Source organism: Parus major, chromosome 15, assembly GCF_001522545.3.
Source record: "Parus major isolate Abel chromosome 15, Parus_major1.1, whole genome shotgun sequence".
Taxonomy (NCBI): Eukaryota; Metazoa; Chordata; class Aves; order Passeriformes; family Paridae; genus Parus; species Parus major.
Genome location: NC_031784.1, coordinates 2,428,568 through 2,446,332, shown reverse-complemented (window position 1 = coordinate 2,446,332; position 17,765 = coordinate 2,428,568). Strand labels below are relative to the sequence as shown.

Genomic DNA, 17,765 nt, shown 5'->3' with positions numbered 1-17,765 from the left:
ACTTGTGAGCCTTCCAGGGTCTCTGGAGCCATCAGTAGCATCACCTGCTTTAAAACTGAAGCATAAATGTCTGTCTGTGCAGATGGCCAAGGCATCTGCATGCAGAACAAAAATAATCAGCCATCCAGTTCTTCAGTGTCCAGAGATGAAGGGTTAGTTTGCTTTCCCTCACTCAATCAATCCTTCACCATCTGCTGAGCCTGCTGGCAACTGCCAAGCAGAGCTGAGGGTTTAAGGGACACGACTTTTGCACCTGGATATCACAACAGGGCCTCAAGAATTGCTGCCAGCACCAAGCAGAGTCTTAAGTCTGTTCTCAAAGGTACTTCCTGAGAGCTACATGGAAATGAAGGGGAAAATAGGACAGTGCAGGTGTTTGGAAACTGAGATGATGGACAAACCATGAGCCTCCAGGAAAGAGGAGAATGACTCAGGATACTCCATCAGCAGTCTGGACAGGAGAGTACAGCACAGCAGATGCTTGGAACATGCTTTGATTTTTCAGGGAAAGCAATAAATGCAAAGCCCTGGAGGACAGTAGAGGAGAGGCTCATGTTAAAACATGAGAGAAGCCCTCAATTCCCAGGATCCTGCCTGAGCTCAGCAGGCAGTATTGAGCAGATGGGTTGGTTATCTTCCATGCAGTGCCTCAAACAGGGCCAGAGGTCCTTCCCAGTCATGGACCCTCAAAGTGATGAATGACAAAGCATTAATGCTATTAACTCGAAAGGATGACACTGCATCTTAAAATAAGTCTCACCCTCAAAAGGTAATCACTAGGTCCAGCAGAAGAATATTTTTAAAGCACACTATCTTTGGAGGAAGGTCACAAATACCCAGAGAAATCTGTGTAGACAAAATGAGGACCAGAGTTATTTACAACAGACAAGAAAGCTGCGCTCACTGATATAAAAATAAGTTTTAATAACAAGAGGAATTCTCTCATCTTATGAAAGGGTCAGAAGGGCAGCGGTCTCTCGGAATCTCATGGCATATGGAAGCACAGTAATGAACGTTATTAAGATGATAAAAGGACTGACCTTTGGCAAATAACATCCTGACAAACGCATTCAGGGCTCGTATTCCAAGCTTTTATGAAACAGAGACTTTCCATTAATGTGTGCCTTGTTTCTGGGGTGAGGAGGAGGAGGAGGTATACAGAAAGGAAGGTTCCCTGAACACACAAGGAAAGGATGCCAGGGTTCCAGGAAAAGATTGCTGCTGAGAGAAAAATATGCAGGATTCAAGGAGGGGAAGAATTAAGAGACCCTTTAATAAGATCTCTCTAATGTGGAACACAGATTCCCTTTGTGCCCGACAGGATTCGCCTCACAGAGTCTGAAATAGCACACACGCCTCAGATGTGATGTGCAGAGTCTGAGAAGACATCCAGGACAGAGTATTTAGCTCAAAACTTCTGCAGGAAGAAACAAATCCCTACAGTTACAGTTGCTCCCTCTAGAAATGGTTTGTGTTTCACAGAACTCATTCCAGTGCTCATCTCCAGCTCCTCTCTGCTCACTTTAGGACAGCAGCCTGCAGCTTCCCCAGATCAAACCACTCCCAGTCCCATGCACAACTCTCCAGGCTGAGTTAATTGAGAAACTCTCACCCTTGGAAGCTGGACTGGCTTTTAAATGTGCACACAGATTTCAGGGAAAAGTTACATTAACAGAGGTACAAAGAGTGATTTCACTGTTTTGAAATATTTTGCCTGTTTTATGCACCAGAATAAAAACAGGTCACAGCAGGAAGGAAGACTGCTGGTTCTTAGCTCAGATATAAAAATGAGTATGTTTTAATTTGGACTTCAAAAGAGACAAAACCTTAGCAATGATGCAAAAAAGGCCTTGTGCCTACGGAAAAGCTAAACCAAACTGCTCTGGAGCAGGGGCTCCCAACCTGGAGAGGCTGACAACGCTGCGTGAGAGGTTTCCCATGGAAAGATATTGAAAGTCTGAAATTTAATAGAGGAAAAACAATTCAGTTCAGATCTGCTAGGCTTCAAGAAAGTCGAGGGTACATTAAGTTCTTGCTGTAATGTAGAATTAACTTATTTAGGGGAAGAATTTAAGTGCTGCTTAAAGTACTGAAACCACTGACTGTAGATAATATTTCAGAAGCCAGCAGAAAGCAACTTAGGAGACTTTTTGCTCTCTTGCCTCAAATTAAAAAAAAAAATTAAAAAGCAAAGCAGCAGGCCACTCATCTCAGTTTTCACAGCTTTATACACCAGCCTGCAGAACTTGTAGTTATAAGAGGAATTACAGAGCAACATGGGCATGCACACAATGATTTATTGCACGTCTCGCCTGCCCAGTGGCGCAGAGAAGCAAGAGAGATGTGGATTACATACTGCACAATTTTAATTCTCCCATCCAGTAAACACAGCAAATATAAGTACAGCCTGTTCCCATTTAATGGAAGGATCCTTTGATATTTGGGCATGATGCTACTTACATCAAATCTGGTAGAAAGTTTTGTTGAGACATCTAAGACTAAGAAGGGACTGTTCTCTCATGAAAACAGATGATTGATCCTTCCACTGCAAAGCAAAAATCTACATGAAAATGCCTTTGAAAAGTGATGACAGTACTACAGCTTGAGTCTGACCATCCCTGCCCACATGGCTTTGAGGCACCACTTCCATCACAGGGCTCGGGGGAGAAGGGCCTTTTGGAAAACCTCCCTTTGGACAATGCTGAAATCTAGGAAAATGTATACTTAGGCAAAAAACAAACAAACAAAAAAACCCAACCAGCTTTGTACCAACTGGTTTGGAATTTAACGGGAATTTTCACTCATGAACTCAAAGCTAAATGAGTGATCATCTTCAGTTATGTGCTTGATGCTCCTTAAAACCCTTGAGGAGCAATCATGCCATCTCCTTTTGCACTGCTGGAGAAGTGCTTCTCACAGGACCAGGCTGCCTGGTGCCTCCAGCAATAACGCCACCACTCCGTACATGACAAATGTCTTAGAAATTAACCTTTTGCTTTTAAGAATCTCTCTTCTTCCCAAGAAGAGGGAACTATTTCAAAACATTCTGTTCCACATTTCAGCCACAGATTTCTCAGAAATACCTCTCCGCTGCTGTTTTGCATGGGTATCTCAGTTTGCTCTCATAAGGGGGCTCAACACACAGAATTTACTTCTCCTGTGACCTCTTCCAGTGTTTCAGAGGAAAAATAAAAGGACAGACATGAAGCACTTTCTCATTCTCTGAGAAGGACAAAGTCACGCTGCCTACTGCTCCTTCCCCAGTGCCTGCCTCAAAGACAAAAAAAAACATTTTAAAATCAAACTGAAGAAAGCATTTGATATCCTGGGCTAGGAAAAGCTCACATTGAGGCCAGCGGGAATCTTTCCACCAATTTCAGGAACAATTGAAGCAAATTGCTACCAAACTATGAACTCTACCCTAAGTGGTCTTTGTTTTGTTATTGCTTTTTGTTTTTTTCAAACTTGAGCTGAAACTAGCATTCTCAAGGAAAAGCACAGCTCACTTTTCCTCTTGTGCTGCTTGGACAAGTAACACAGCAAAGCCCCTTGCTTGTTGTGCCCTCCTCCAGCTCCCCCACACCTTGGGCTCCATAAAGCGTTTCCAGCTTAGCCCCCTGCTCCAGGACAGAGGAGGGAGATCAGAAACCTGACTTGACACCTGATCTAAGAGGAAACCTTACTCTGCTGCCTCTTAATGCAGTAGAAAATTAAAGCAGGGCTGGATGGCAATTTGGAGATGCAGTTTCTCAAGCTGGTGAACTTCCCCTTGCATGAACCCTTTTTGGCTTCTCGTGTCCTTTTGATGTTAAGATATGGCCAAAATCCCTGTCAAGTGACAAAGAAGAACCCAGTGCTCAGCATTGAGGAAATTAAAATTAGCAATTTAACTTCTGAGATCAAAAAGCTAAAATCCACTTCCCTGTCCAAATCCTCCAGAATTCCCAGGAGGCCCCACAGACACTCCCCAATTAAGGATTCATCCTCTGTTTAATCAGGTGGGCTCCTCCTTGCTAATCCACTCTCCCCTGCACTCTGCTGCTCACTGACAAATTCTGCACAGATAATACTCTGCTGCCATCCACCAGCTCTTCATGCAAAGCAGCTGAGACAAATTAGGAAGACATGCTTGTTAACAAAATAATTACACCAATATTCAAAGCAGCTACAGCATCAGAAAAAGGTACAGAAAAATGAAGCCACCTAAGAAAAATATTTAGCTATTTATGCTCGTTTAAGATTTAGGTTAAACACACAGAGATGACACAATTGTGTCAGAAAACAGGATTTGACCATTATTACTGCAAAATACACACCACACATTCTTGTGACAGTCAAGGCATGAATCCTTAAGGAACACAGCAGGGTGATCAGGAGAGAAATGGGGGAGTTGTGCTTTTGCTTTGGTTTGTGGGATTCGTTTTTCCTCATTATTTTAGGTTTTAAGCTAAAGCAGATTTTTCTAGCACCGCTTCATCCCACTTCAAAAAGCAGAGTTCTCCTGCAAACTCAATATTAGATGTGTGTTTTGCTGGATGAGCAAAATTATATTTTATTTAAAGTGTGGGACAATGAAATAACACTTCAGATTCATTTCCTTTTATAACTGCTCCTGGTTGGATTTCAAACACTGGGAGAATATGGGCACAGAGGATTTCACTTACAAAAACCCAACATTTTAATTAACTGCTTTACTGCAGACAGGGAATTCCACAAAATTCCCATCAGTATCCAGAAGCCTATTAAAATAATCTACATACTGATCAGTATCTGTTTCACTGTGGTATATAAGCACAGATATATTACATTTAATTCTTTCCCTCCCTTAATTCCAAGTTACACCTTTGGTTTACCCACTCAAATTTACATTAGACTGTTGCTTCCCAAGAAAATAACAGAATTTGGTTTGCAACCTAAATTGGCACAACCAGTAAGCTGGGAAGCAGTGGCTGTTTATGCCCTGTAGATCCCTTCCATAGGTACCCACACACTTGGGCTGAGTGTTTCCACAGGAACAGGAATTTGTGTTTCCCCAGGCAGGTCACACAGAGGTTCTCCAATTTAAGGAGAAGAGGAAGCAAGTCAGAAATTGAAGTTTGTGTTACTTTCCCCACTACTCTTTTATAAGCAAACAGCAAAACCCAAATTTAGAACTTCCAGTCCTGCATTAATTGTCCCCCACCCCAGAGAGAACCCCCAGAGCCCTGCAGGGAGCAGAATGTTCCTGACCTGTATCATGTAGAGCTGGGCGATGCGATATTCTTCCACGCTCATTGGAAGAGGAATACGATATTCCTTTATGAGCATTTTGGATATAAAAATCTCTTGTCCGCTCAGAAACACAATCCAAAAGCTTTTAGTAAAGGCTCCTTAAATAATGGCAAGGAAATGCATCGAGGATCCCTGAAACAGACAGAAAGGAGGGGGGAGGAAAGACAGAAGTGGTTATTTTCCATTCTTATGGCACAACATCCTATTTAGAAAAAAAAACCCAACAGGCAAACATTAGTTTTTGTAATAGCTATAAGCTTCATAGCCAAGAAAAGAATCCCTGGAGTGCTACCAGACCTTTGATATCAAATTGAACAGAATCTTTCAGAAGAATTTTGATTTGCTTCAGGGGATACCATCAAAGCTATTACCCTCCTGACCTTTGCCATCATATCAATCAGACTTTCATATGCAACAGCATCTCCACGGAAGAGATGTGACAAAAGCTCCAAATGAACAGGCAGATCTGCTGCTGCCCACAGTCTCCATTGTCAGCAACACACCAGAGATGCATCCTCTCAAAAGCATCAGGTTTTATCCTCTCAAATTCATTTCGCAGCAAGAAAAGGCAGTAATTTGACTTCCTCAGCCATCAGTAACAACATGATGAAGAAAGATCTTTGGATTCTAAGAATAAAGACAGCAGAAATGTACTTTTCTTCCCTGCTTTATTCTGAATTACAGTCTTGGTAAGACCCCTTCTTTTTGCATCTCCAAAACAGTCTGTTGGCAAGATCCTCCTGTCACTTCTGTCAATGTCAGGCTCATTTTTACACTCCCACTGCATGAGAATACAGTCAAAGATCAAACTGCAACAGAGAAAAATCCCATTGCACCCGACCTCAAGGCACTGTAACAGAATTACTGCTTAAGAATTCAGGGAATACAGCATTTACTACACCAACAGGTCAAAGCAGAAACTTTTCAAATACCTTTAATACCCCCTATGGACTGTGGATGAAGACAATAACTGTATTTAAGGAAGGGGGAAATAAAAGGAAGGTGAGGTAAAGAGGACACAAGAAGCAAAGTCTTATTAGCTCAAGTCAGCCTTGGCAGGATCTGGTGATGGCTCTCACAGCACACAAACCATTCACTTGGTTCCTTCTCATCACCAAAATCCACCTTTCTGCTGCACCTGCTTATTGGACATCTTCAGAGAGAGCTGCTGGAGCCAAACCAACCCCAAACCCTGTGACTGGTGAAAACAACCAACAGAATAAACCCAACCAATTTATCTTGTGGATTAAACCATGATATGGGAACCAGGAAACCGCACCACTATCAACAGCCCTTAGTGCCAGTTGGTGTTTGCACAACACTTCACCAACCTTTTACGAGGTTTAGAGAGGTTCAAACACATGCCCATGGTCACAGAGCAACCAGGGACAGCATTCAGTATTTATAACCCAGGTTTACTGTGACACCTCTGCCAGAGCTGCCCCAGTGCCGAGCACACACGGGGACAGTGCCCAGGGGACACCCAGCCCTGTGCCACAGTGCCCCCAGCTTCCCTCTCTGTGACTGCCACATTTCTAATCTGGCACTAAAGCAAATCCACCCCAGACCGACTCTTCTGGAAGAGTGAACTGGCTGGTGCTGCATCATCTAAACAATTTATTTCCAAATTCAATTCTCTGCCGCGTTTTATTGCTGTCAGAGAAATCTGAGCGTGTGGAGGGGAGGATAAAAAAGTCTCTGCTATGGCAAAGCCTGTGGAGAATAATTCTGGGAAGACTCTGCTTCCCTACACTGCAGAGCTCTGCACAGAAGTGTGTGCATCCACATGCACGTGCAGGATTTCCTCCATCACACTAATCCTCCAGAACAGGTGAAGGTAATCTCATTAAGTGGTTTTTAATTAGTGTCATGGCAAGGAACAACAGCTACCACCACAGGATGGATCTCAAGGACCAGACCTGCAATGGTGCAACTCCAGGATCCCAGTTCTTGGAGCTAATGGCAGTGGGAGACTCAGCTATGCAACTTGAGCGGTTTGTTGTGCTTTAGAGACATTTGAAAATTAGATTTAAAAGCTTCTCCCCTTGTTCCCCAAATGTTCTGAAAGTGATTCTGCTCCATCATCAGGACATTGGTTACATCTACCCTTACTGCTTGCTAAAAACAGGACACATCTATCGATTGGAAGAGATGAATAAAACAAAAAACAGAACCTAAAAAGCAGTAAAATGGCAAGAAACCAATATCAACATGGAAAAAATGTGTTTATAATAAAGTGCCAGTCAGGTAATAATTCAGATGGCTGAGACACAAGAGGATTTATTTTATTACAGACTAAAAATCCCAACATTTTGGCCCCAAGCAGGCACAGCAGCAGCCTTGGCATGCAGAGCCTGTCTGGTCACAGCACTGGCTCCTGCTCCAGCTTCCTGCTCAGCTTTTACAGGAGCTGAGGGCTCAGTGTGAAGTTCCCTTTGGGTTTCTCTTTCCCTGTGGTCAATGATTAAAAAGCAGTGTTTGGGCTCAGCCCACAGGACTGCAGGCAGCAGCAGACCCTGAAGAAGGCACAAAGAACAAACCTGACTTGTTTGCCTGGTTTTTAACCAGACCGGCAAAAAAAAGGTAAAATATCAAGCTAATTTTGCAGTTTGGATTGTCTTTGAGTTGAAAATAACCTGTTTTTATCCTTTCAAGAGCAGTGGAGTCTAGGTATCAAACCATGAAATAAAAACATGGGATTTCACCAAATTCAGATCTGGGGGAACACCATTCCAGGTGGCACAGAGGTGACAAAATGGCCCTTTGAGACAGCTCACTGAGGACAGTGACTTCCTTCCAAAATCCTGGGATTTTATAGAGAATCAAAGACCACTCATTGTATTGTCCAAACAAAACACAGAAGTTCATCTGCAGAAATGATGGGAAAGAGGAAAAAGTTCTTCTGGGAGCAGGGGAGCTCAAAACCCCAGCAGCGCCCATGGCACTTGCCCACATCCAGCCCGCTGCTACAGCCAGAGGTGTTTGAGATGCTCCAGGTGCTGGGAATAGCAAACAGCCAGCGTTTCACCACTGGATTTTGGCTACACCAAGCTGGACTTTGCATGGATTTGTCAAAACCCTGTGGCTCACAACTGGAAGATCCAGAGGCTGTTTGCAAACCTCAGCCTGCAGCCAGCTTCCCAGCAAGAGGAAAACAGCAGTGACGCAGGACATTTCCAGACTCGCTGCCATTCCTGCTATAGCCAAGTGGCACATTTGTACAGCCCGTTATTCAATTTATACCCAGAGCTGTAGTAACTGTGAGAGCCAGGCACATAATTTTATACCTCAATTATTTTAAAATCAGGTTCTCAAAGCATCACAATTATGCTGCAGAGTCAATATCCTGCTGTGATGAGTCAGGTCCACCTCTGAGCCATTGCTCCAGGCAATGTCTGAAGGCTCACGCACAGCCTGCTGCATTTACTTCCAATTTTAACAGTCTCCCTCACAACAACAAACTCCCTAAAAAAAGTGCCCATGCTTTAAAATCAGGGGAGGATTATCTGGATCTGCAGATAAGATCCAGCAGACTAAAAAAGACCCAGCAGAATCTTTCCATTTAACCCATGAACTTGGCATTCACTTCGGGAGTGTCTGGGCAGCCTCCCTAGTACTGAAGGAGGTAGCAAAGGGCTGATAACAATGGACAGCTTGTAATTAAGGAGTAAATGTGTAAGTGTGTGAAGGGTGGTTAAACTGTGCTACTGGTGTGCTGGAGGCCAAATCCCAGCCAGGCTTCCCAGGCTGACCCTGAGGGGACACTGAGTGTGACAGAAATCCCAGCTCCTGGACAGGTTCAGGGTAGGAGAACCACTCACGCCATGGGTTCAGGCTACAAAAGGGCTGCTATGACTCTTCCCAGTGTTCATCTCAATGACTAATTTTTGACCAGCTCACGTTTTCCATACTCAGGCTGCTGAGCAGAGGCTTTTCAGGGCTGCAGTGAGCAACGCCCCAGCAGCAGGAACCCACCTTGGGCCATGGCTGCTGCATCCCTTTTTCAACAGAGAAGAAAAGGCCCCAGACACAGAGAACAACTATAATGAGCTTTTTCCAGCCTCACACAGGAGGTTCATTTTATGCCATTATAAAGTTAAAAAGAAAGCCCATGATGGAGGGTCACACAGCAGCTGGTAGCAGAAGCAGGTCCCAGCCCCAGGTCTTGGGCTCTGATCACCCACTGCCTGCTCAAGGCTGTGCTCTCTGTAGAAGCTGAGAAAAGTCTCCTCTATGAAAAAGCACGCTTGTGAGCTAAGGATTGGTATCTTTGACTCAGCTCTTGAACAATTTTCCTTGCAATATTTTCACATCACCAAGAAATTTAAGATAATTAACAGAAACAACTGTAAGAAAACCAAGCCAAAACTGTAACGGCAGAAGGATGAGCAAAGGCATTACCTGGAGGCCTCACCTACCTCCCTAAAGACCTTCCTGAGATTCTCTACATTGCCTTTATCCCCCAAGAAGATACTTCCTTGAAGAAAGCGATAACAAAGAGATGTCAGCACTGACCCCAAGTGGATCAAACACTTGGGCTTTGGGAAACAACACCAGGCTTAGCAGCTCGGCCACCTTCCCTCTCCTGCAGAGCTCCCTGGAGGAGGACACAGCGCTCTCTCCCATGACTGGAAGCGCTGCATACTTACTGTGCTTGGATTTATTTACGCCTTTAGAAGCTGCAGCATAAATGGGAAATAGATTCCCAGGGCCTAAGTCAGCAGTTTTCAAAGGCAGCCTCACGCTCACACCTTGATTAATGCGGCAGTTTCCCTCCTGGCCCAGAGCAGTCTTGCTCAGCTTTATCTGTCCAGAGTGGCACTGCTGCAAAGACTATGTCCCTGTCACTCTGATCCTGCTGGTCCACAGTGTCCCTGCCTCTCAGAAGCTTTCCACAAGTATCTACAGGTTGTCAAACCTTGTGCAGCCCTCACTCACCAGCCTTGCCTGCCCAACCCTCTCCAGGAGCTGTGGCACACAGAGCCTGAGATCCAGCACAGGGACCAGCACACCCTGGCAACTGTCCTGCCCACATCCCACTGCCAGCTCCATGGGAAGGAGCACAGGACAGAGAGGAACTTCTTGGTTTGTGAGCACACTCTAGGCTGGAGTGTGTCACTGCAAATCTCTCATGACTGACCACTACTCTGTAAAGGTCAGGGGAAAACACAATTAATGAGGTTTTTCCAAGCAGATGAATAATGAGTGCTCGTATTTTACTATTCCCTTCTCTCCCATCCTTGCCCAACCCCACCAAAGTGATCTCTCCAGTGGGACTGATTCAAGCCATATCTACACTGAAAGGTTAAAAAGCCTCAACATTTCTATTCAGTAGCTTTATGACCACAGAACACTCATCACTACTCTCAAAACTGTCACACACAGACACAAGCACTAAACTGAAGAGACAGAATGAGCTTTTGAAAATCAGCAGTTTTCAGTTTTCATAGTGTGGCTCGTACCTGCTCACTGACAGCTAAGCAGATTTAAAAACTCATCAAGCCTGGGGAGAAAAAGAAAAAATAGATCAAAAGTTAAAGCTCCTTAAAAGTGCACAGTTCACACGCTCTCAGCTCCAAGGCCACTGTGTCAGTGCCTGACTCTCGGCGGGGTCGTTCATCTTAATCACCCATCTCATCTGTCACATCTTCAGAGAAGAATTACCATGCAGATGTTTGCACATCCGAGTTTCATGACTGAGCTTAGATCCCATCTGACAGTGAATCAGCAGCTGATGAACAAGTAAGTGCCCACACTGCAAAACTGCAGCAATCCTTCCAATGCTGGAGCAGCTGGAGCTCCCCGTGGGGCTGGCACTGCCTGCAACCCAGCCAGGGGACAGGGAAGGGGAGAGGAGGACACGGAAAACATGAGCATTTGTAGAAATCAGCTTGTCCCAGGTGTAGAACAAGCTCCAGAGCTCTCAGAGGCAGCAGCACAGCGAGGGGCTGAGGACAAACTCTGCTTGGTAAGACAGGGTGAACAAGTCGCATTTACAGTACTTGATCTTTTTTTTCCATTATTAGATACAATTTGACGTCACTTATAGAATTTAAGAGCTCATTGTAAAGCAGACATTTATTACAACTGAAGGATGGAAGCAGTCCAAATGCAATATAGCGACACTGGAGCTATTAAATCTTGTTATAGTTCACTGGGCAGCCAAATACTGGCTTGAAGCAACTTGAGGAGAAGGGGAGAGGGGGAAAGTAACACCCCAGCAAAGTGTGCACAACACCCACCACCTTTTCTGTTTAAAACGTTCTCAGATATTGTGCTGGTTTATTGTACTTTCCATTCCTATTACAGCTTTAACACCCAGGAGAGGAAAAACTGACTCCCTTCCTTCTGCTTTGTAAGTGATGCTGTGGTGCAAAGCCAGCCAGCCCTCCCCATGCAGACACCAACTCCAGGGGGATCAGGTGAAGTCCATCAGCTGAACTTTGGATGGAAAATTAACATTTCAAGTCCTGCCGTGCCTGGAGGTTATGCAATAATGAACTAATAAAGAAGCCATTAAAAGAACTAATAAGCACACTCAAGCCACAGATGAGTTCAGAGGGAAAGACAAACCAGCCCCTAATCCTTTTGCTGATAGTGGGGATAAAGATGAATATTAAAAAGAACGCTGACATTTAAGTGTAAACGTTTCCAAGTAGTCTACATGAGGAGAGCAGCCACAAACCCCAGTGTCTTGTGGCCAGGCTGCAGAGCCTGGTGAGCTGAAGGAACTGAGCAGACCCTGCTTTTAATGGGGATGCTCTTAGTCCAAGGCTCAGCATTATCCACTGGAAATAGGCCAACATTACACACACAGATACATAAATATAGATGTGTAATATGTATTTTATATATAGACATACATATATATACACACACGGGGAAACAAAAATAAAAGCAGCACTGACAGTGTGGTAAGTACAGCATGTTGGCTGAAAACTGACTGAAAATTGCTGGCACCTCATTAAACTACTGTAAAGAAAAATCTATGGAATGCCCCAAGCAAACAGCACAGACAGAATTTTTCTTTGGTTGGTGGCACATCCATTAGTCTGAAGGGCCACTGGCATGCATCAGCCTGCACACTGTGGGCAGCAGTGGCAGGGAGATGGGAGGCAGGCCAAGTTTAAAAACAAACCCATCTAATTTCTCAGGTAGCCTCCCTGGGAGGTTACTGCATTTACAGCTGTGGGTACAACAATCCCTCTTCCTGACAGAACTCAGGAGGGGGAGCACAAGGGAGCTTGGTGCAGTTCCCACCAGCTGGTCAAGGCTTCACTCATATTAAGTAGTAAAATCCCAACCACAAATCCATCCAGGCTCTTAATGTCCATGTCCACACCACCCCTGTTCTCTTTCTCTCCATCAGCAGCTGCACTGGAAATCACAGTTTTCTATTAAAACATCAAGAGCAGAAAGTCATGAAAACTCCCACTCTTTCATCTTGCCAGTCACTAAGCATGAAAGTAAGAAATTGAGAGCAGGGAGGCTGCAGTCCAAAGCTCAGTATATTTCCTGTGACTCTCGTTCTACCCCTCTGCACAAAGCACTTGAAAGCCACTCAGTCCCAAACCCATTACAGCCATATCCCCCCTCCCCTGGAATGGCAACCACAGCACTCATTCCCCATTTTACAGCTTATTCATGGGTCTTTATGTTCATCTCTTCCAACCTACAGCCCATTTCAGGCTATTTCTCAATGTTAATTTGAATTTTTATCTCCAAATACTTGCAGATCCATTAAACTTGCTTTTGAGACACAGAAACGGAATTTTGGATTTTGAGTCAACATTGGACAGACCCTGGATTGCTTCTTCAGTAACTCCCTATTCAAACTGAAAAGGGTCATCAACAGCTACTCCACTTTTTCAGTAGTTACAGTCCTGATGGAAATAACATTTTATTCCCTCACTTATGCAAATACCATGTGGAACAGGAAATGAGCATTCAAAGCTGGTTTAAAAAGACTATTTCATGGAGGAAAACACTGTACCATTGCAAAGGCAGTGTTAGAGCACTGTAATACTTCACACTGGTTTCATTAGGCTGAGACTTGTCTTGCCTAAAGGCAAAATGGGGATAAAGAAAATAAGTCCCACTCCATCAGAAGAAACTTGTAATGACACCTAAAATTCTTACATGGGGAGTAAGACAGACACAGCAGTGAAGGCTGATGAATAATGGTGCAATTGAGGTGGAAAGTACAGGGCCATTTTGCACAAGAGCAGTAAATGTTTAATATCTCTGTTGCGTCTTTCATCCGTAACACCAACAGATTAACAAGGTTTCTGTGGCTGGGTAATTTCTTTGGAGTTTTGATCTTGGAAATAATTACACTAAATATTTCATAAGCGCCTTTGAAAGTTGTTTTTTTTTTTAATAAAGAAAAAAGAATCGCTGCTCTTGGATTGCAGCAGGGTAATCAAAGTGCACAGCTAATCAATAACCACTTTCAGTTCATTATTCAGCACATTTTGGGCTGGTGTTTTTTCTTCCCCTCTACCATTCCACATCCCACATACAGAGTGATGGTGCATTTTTAAACCATCACATCTTACTGCTTTTGCAAATCATCCTCAATGCTAACCACAACATGAACACCCAGCCTCTAAATACCACCCACATCATTTAGAGGGTTCCAGGGTGTTTCCAGCTGAGCAGATCCTGGGTGTTTCCAGCTGAGGCAGAGGAGGCTGAAGTGCCAGACCAGTTCCGTTTCTTTAGTTGGGGTATCAAATTGCTAGGTAATTTCTGTCCCTCATTCCTCTTTGAGAAGTCTAAAGAAGGACGGAGCTTTGTCAGTCACTTAGTCCCAGCTCGAGGGCTCTGGGACAGATCCAGGTTCCTCTCTGGGGAGCTGCTGATGGGACCAGAGCCTTGGCTTTGCCCCAGATCCAGCTGCACGTCCACAACACCCAGGGCCTCTGCACATGCTCCCAAACCAGGATGCAATGGCCAGTTCAGGCAAGGAGAGACCTCAGGGACACTGCCAGGTGTTATCCACATCCCCAATTCTCACCTCCTCCGGGAAAACACAACATCCTCCTTCCCCACTCTGCCCACTCCATAAGAAATACAACCCAAAGGACACACTATGAACATTTAAAATATAGCTGAACCTGGAAACTGAATCCAGGACTTAAAAAATACTAATAAATGATGAATTCACCCAAGCCAAGGACAGGAGTGGTACCTAAGGAGACAAATGCAGGTACTGGCAAGAGAAATGGAAACAACATTCTCTGAGTCACCCACCCAGAGCAGAGCCACAGGAGTGCCTGGCTGGGGCCCAGCCGTGCTCCTTGCAGCAGCTCCTGGTGCTTGAAGGATGCATTAAAGCTCTGCCCTGGCCTCAGGGACAACCACCATTATCCCTCATTTGCAGGGAAATTGAGACATAAGGAGAAAAATTACCTGGTCCAATATCCAAGAAAGAATCGGTGAGAAAGCAGATTCAAGATTGGATCCAACTGTTTCCACAAAATATTTTTTTAAAACAGAGAAGGGAGTGGGGTAGCTCAAGCAAATTAAATTTTCCTGATAATTGGCACAATTCCACAAGAAAAAAATTGTGATTAATTTTTTTTCTTCTTATCAATTGCCTTTCAAGATATCAGTAATTTCTGCAGAAAATAAAACAATTCCTGAAAATACCAAATTTCCCCAAGAGCCCAGAGGTTTTCAGCACACATCTCACCCCATCTCCTGTCACCCCCAAATAAGCCCTTTTCCTGCTGGAAAGCACATGGGAGCTTCAAGAACTTTTCTCTTTTGTTGAAATCTTGGCAGGTGCAGGTTTGGTCGACGCAGTAACTCGAATGAAGACTGGCAGAGCTGCCCAGACAGCCTGTGACACTCAGACCAGCATGGCCACAACCAAGCACTCACCCTCCCCCTTCTAGAAGGGCTACAGACCTCCTGTTTCTACAAATGACAAGGAAAGAAACTACTCAAGATCAAAAGATGCTCAAACCCTCACTTACAATTTCCAAAACCCCATACAAATAATCCTTGCTGGGGAAAATACTCTCAGATGTAATTAAGTGGTGCTCTGAACCCAATTTTTGCATTAATATCTTGGGCATCACAAACCAAACTCACTTTTCAGCTGTCAAATCCACAAGACAAAACTTTGAAGCAAATCTTTTGGCCTTTAATTCTGACCCGTTTTGATGAACCCACTGGTTTCAGAAAGCCAAGATCTGGCTTCATTCAGAATTCTCTCCAGGAAACAATTCTCTTTTCTAGAGAAAATTTCTGGATGTATCAAAGCATTTAAAAGCCATAGAGCACATATTGTGGTTTCAGCCTGACAAAGCAAGCAGAGAGCTTTCCCAAGAGTGGAATTCTCCTGTTCCTTGAAGACTCGTGTGTGGTTTTATTCCTCAAATTAAATGGGATTTCAACCGCCTCCTCCAGCTACAAATTAAAGCTTCACAAGTCCATCAGGGTGTCCTGCAACAAGGGATCATACTGTACTTGTGGGTCAAAAGAAAGCAATTTACTGTAAATTAAAACAAAAGTAACAAAATCTGTTTCCTGACCCCCCAAGATCCATTCAAATAAACTTTTTCTTTGTTCCCCAACAAATATCCAAATTTTTTCAGGGATGTTCTTTTTTGAAGTGTCCCTTACAAAACAGCGTTACAAAAGCAAGCTTACTAAGGTTTCAGGCACAAAATTTTCCTTTTCATGAGATGCACCATGGGATGGAAACCTTGTTCCAGCCTGACAGCAGCTGAGGAAGCAAAGCAGGGAGCAGAAAGCATCCAACCCCCTGGGTTCAGATTTCAGGGATGGCTCTGACCGAGTGGTGCAGTTCCCTGTCCTGGCTTTCCAGCTCCTGCCATGGCCTGGCCAGCTGTTTCACACCTTGGGAATTTCTCCATCCTGGCTGACCCAGCTCTGTCAGCTCTCGGATTGCAGGAGCACTGCACAGCCCCACATGCCCTTCGCTAAAGGGCATTACAGTATTTATATCTGACATAAATCTGCTTTGTAAACAGTGACCTGATTCAGGAGCTGGGCTTTCTTAGACAGCCACATCCAGAGCACACGTGTCTGCTGGTCCTGAGGGACACCCTCTGAAAAACCTCAGAACCTCAGAGAAGTCAAAACCACCCAAAGCTGGAGGGTTTGGCATATCCACAAAGTGTAACAGAGGTGCCAAAGGACTTAAACATTCCAGCTTGATCACAACACGGCACAAAGAAAAGGACAATTAGTCTGTGCAAAAAAAAGCTTCCTGCAGCCTTCAAGTACTGCAATATCTGAGGGACATTAAAGTTTGGATAGTTTAGTCCAAAATTCACTGCAAATGCTGGCTCACAGTCAAAACAATCAGGAGCTGAACTGAAAATAATACCAAAGTTCTCACTCCAGGCACCAGATTCTGTTTTCTCATCTCATTTCTATTCTTCTGTTTGCTGCCAATTCAAAGAACTGTGACCAAAAAAATCAGCCCATTAGTCTTGTTATTAGAAGTGTTAAGCTCTTATTTAGGAAGTTAAGTGTTATCCACTGAGTCCATAAATTACAGCTAGAGTACATAAGGAAGCAGTCATGACATAACCCCAACTTAATCTGAACCAGGCCACCACAGTCTAAGAAGTGTTTCTCAAAATGTTAATTAATTTTTAAAAGAATGGATTAAAGGGGGTTCTCAATTAAAAGAATACTTTAAGGAGACAAGCTAGAGAGGATTGTCCACTTTATTAATACAGCAATTTAACAGCTATTCAACATGTAATAACTTCTCATTAAAAGTCAACCCTCCCCCTTCTCCAGCAGATTAGCCACCCATTTGTCAGACACAATACAGCTTCATTAGCCTAAAAGTTCCATTTCTGCTCTTCCACAGATTTGCTTTTATTTTGCTTCTGTCAGTAAGCAAAAATCCTGAATGACAGCAAAGTCCAGAAATCAATAACACAAACAGTGCCTTGCTCCTCCACAGGTTCCAGAGGGTTCCCAGCAATGCCAGCAGTGACAGCACACACGGTCAACTCCTGCAAGAGCCAGGTAGGAACCTTGGGATCAACCCAAACAACACTGCCCAAACACACAGAGGTTCATCCATGAGCTGTACTTTGCCTGGAAGGGCTCACAAATGATAGTTTTTTCACCAAGGATTACCCACCAGCACCCCTCAGCCTGCTTGGAATTGGAATGTGTAATTGAAAAGAGGATATACAGCAATTCTACCAGAAGCTTCCCACTGCAACCTTGAGTTTTTGGGTTAAGCATTGTCATCATGTGGAACACACAAGCAGACACCTCCTTCTGGCTGGGTGTTCAGCCAGTGCTGAGGCTCCACAGACCTGCCCAGGTGGGAGCTCACACAGGGACAGCAGGGACAAGTCCTGGGGCTGGGCAGCAGCAGCACACAGTTCTCAACATCTCTGAGAAACGCTCACCCAGGTGTCCTGGAGACAACAGCAAAGCTCCTGTAAGGGCAGCCTGCAGCTCAAGCAGATCCCTGTGATTCCAGTGGG

General features: G+C 44.3%; 1 protein-coding gene across 9 annotated transcripts in view; it reads right to left on the bottom strand.

Moving 5' to 3' along the window:
• Positions 1-17,765, bottom strand: part of PITPNM2 (phosphatidylinositol transfer protein membrane associated 2) — a 123,614-nt gene that overhangs the window by 57,383 nt on the left and 48,466 nt on the right. For all 9 annotated transcript variants that reach the window (XM_015643801.3, XM_015643803.3, XM_015643804.3 and 6 more), the window contains one exon: positions 5,230-5,403. In XM_015643801.3, the coding sequence (XP_015499287.1) occupies positions 5,230-5,307 (78 nt within the window). In that variant the 5' untranslated portion in view covers positions 5,308-5,403. The remainder of the gene's footprint in view (positions 1-5,229; positions 5,404-17,765) is intronic.